The 1,734-nt window shown below is 67.0% G+C and overlaps 1 protein-coding gene across 5 annotated transcripts in view; it reads left to right on the plus strand.

Moving 5' to 3' along the window:
- GLI4 (GLI family zinc finger 4) overlaps positions 1-625 on the plus strand; it is an 8,345-nt gene extending 7,720 nt beyond the window's left edge. For all 5 annotated transcript variants that reach the window (XM_029923263.1, XM_029923265.1, XM_029923264.1 and 2 more), the window contains exon 5: positions 6-625. In XM_029923263.1, coding sequence (XP_029779123.1) covers positions 6-578 — 573 coding nt within the window. In that variant the 3' untranslated portion in view covers positions 579-625. The remainder of the gene's footprint in view (positions 1-5) is intronic.
- Positions 626-1,734: the final 1,109 nt, after the last annotated feature.

A 1,734-nucleotide genomic window follows, 5' to 3' on the forward strand; every position in this document is an offset into this window, starting at 1 on the left:
GCGAGGCCTGCGGCAAGGGCTTCCGGTACCGCTCGCTGCTGCTCAAGCACGAGCGCGTGCACACGGGCGAGCGGCCGTACGCGTGCCCCGAGTGCGGCAAGCGCTTCCGCGGCTGGTCCGGCTTCGTGCAGCACCGCCGCCTGCACACGGGCGAGCGGCCGTACGCGTGCGGCCAGTGCGGCCGCGCCTTCAGCCACAGCTCGCACTTCACGCAGCACCTGCGCACGCACAACGGCGAGAAGCCGTACGAGTGCGCCGAGTGCGGCCAGGCCTTCAGCCAGAGCTCCAACCTGCTGCGCCACCGGCGGCTGCACACGGGCGAGCGGCCGTACGCGTGCCCCGAGTGCGGCAAGGCCTTCGTGTGGAGCTCCGTGCTCATCGAGCACCAGCGCATCCACACCGGCGAGAAGCCGTTCGAGTGCCCCGACTGCGGCAAGGCCTTCCGCGGCCGCTCGCACTTCTTCCGCCACCTGCGGACGCACACGGGCGAGAAGCCCTTCGCCTGCGGCGCCTGCGGCAAGGCCTTCGGCCAGAGCTCGCAGCTCCTCCAGCACCAGAGGGTGCACTACCGGGAGTAGGGGCGCCGGGCCGGCGGCCCCAATAAATTCTTTTTGGTTGATGGAAACCGGAGTCGCCCCTGCCTATCGCTGGAGAGGAGTGCCCCGCGTCGAGTCGCCTGGGGCCCCCTGGCGGCCTCCGGACCAAGCTTGGCTTTGGCCTCCCCCGGGCCTGCCGACGGAGCTCAGCGGGCGGGGGAAGCAGGCCCCTGCCCCGCCCGCTCTGCTCGCCCGAGCATTTGGGACCCCACCCCCCGCCCTGCACTGAGGCCCTTCCCACGGCTGCACCTCCGAGCCTTGGGGCTGGGACCCTGCGCTGAGGGCCCTGCCGCGGGGCTGCCTCACCTCTCCGGGCCACGCTCCCAGCGCCCGTGGCCACCAAGCACTTTGGGCTCCCTCACCGTGCGCCCCCACTCGAGGTGAGAGCAGCTCTAGGAGAGAGGAGTGGCCATCAGCCTCAGGACATCCGCCGAGGCGCCTTTGCTGGTGGCACTGTGGCCTGAAAGGGAGGGACGGCGACCTTCTACTCTCTCCTCCCTAATACTGCGAGGGCGCCGAGGGGCCTCTCCCTCCAGCAGCCGGGCCGCAGAGCCTGCACACGCTGTCTCCAGGGCGTCGTGGGGAGCAGTGGCATCAGGCCGAGCACTGGAAGGGTGGTCCCGCGGCCTCGCGTGGAGGCTGCGCTTACATACCAGCACCGGGACCCGACCCGGCAGGCAGCCACCAAGAGCAGGGCCTGGCGGTCCCCCACACCGCCCTAGACTACCCCACAGACACCTGTGCCCCACACACCTGTCTACAAGGACTGAGTGGGGTGGGGTGGGGTGGGGCCTCCATTAGTCAAACTGGACCTTTTTTTTCCATGCAGTCCTTCAACTGATTAGATGAGGCCCACATTGAGGGCAGCCTGTTTTACTCTACTAATTGAAATGCCAATCTCATCCAGAAACAGCTCCACTGACATACCCAGAATAACGTTTGACCAAGTTCCTAGGTACCCCACGGCTCAGTCAAGTTGACACACAGAATTCACCACCACAAGCAAGGATAAGGATCATACTTAGTGCCATAGAGTTGGCCTGCCTCCTCCTAGAGGTGTGCCCTCTCACCGTGACCCAGAGCAGAGCTTACAGCAGCCCCAGAGCCGGCTCCTTCTGTAGCCACCAGAGGGGCCGGG

This window comes from Suricata suricatta, chromosome 15 (genome assembly GCF_006229205.1).
Source record: "Suricata suricatta isolate VVHF042 chromosome 15, meerkat_22Aug2017_6uvM2_HiC, whole genome shotgun sequence".
Classification (NCBI taxonomy): domain Eukaryota; kingdom Metazoa; phylum Chordata; class Mammalia; order Carnivora; family Herpestidae; genus Suricata; species Suricata suricatta.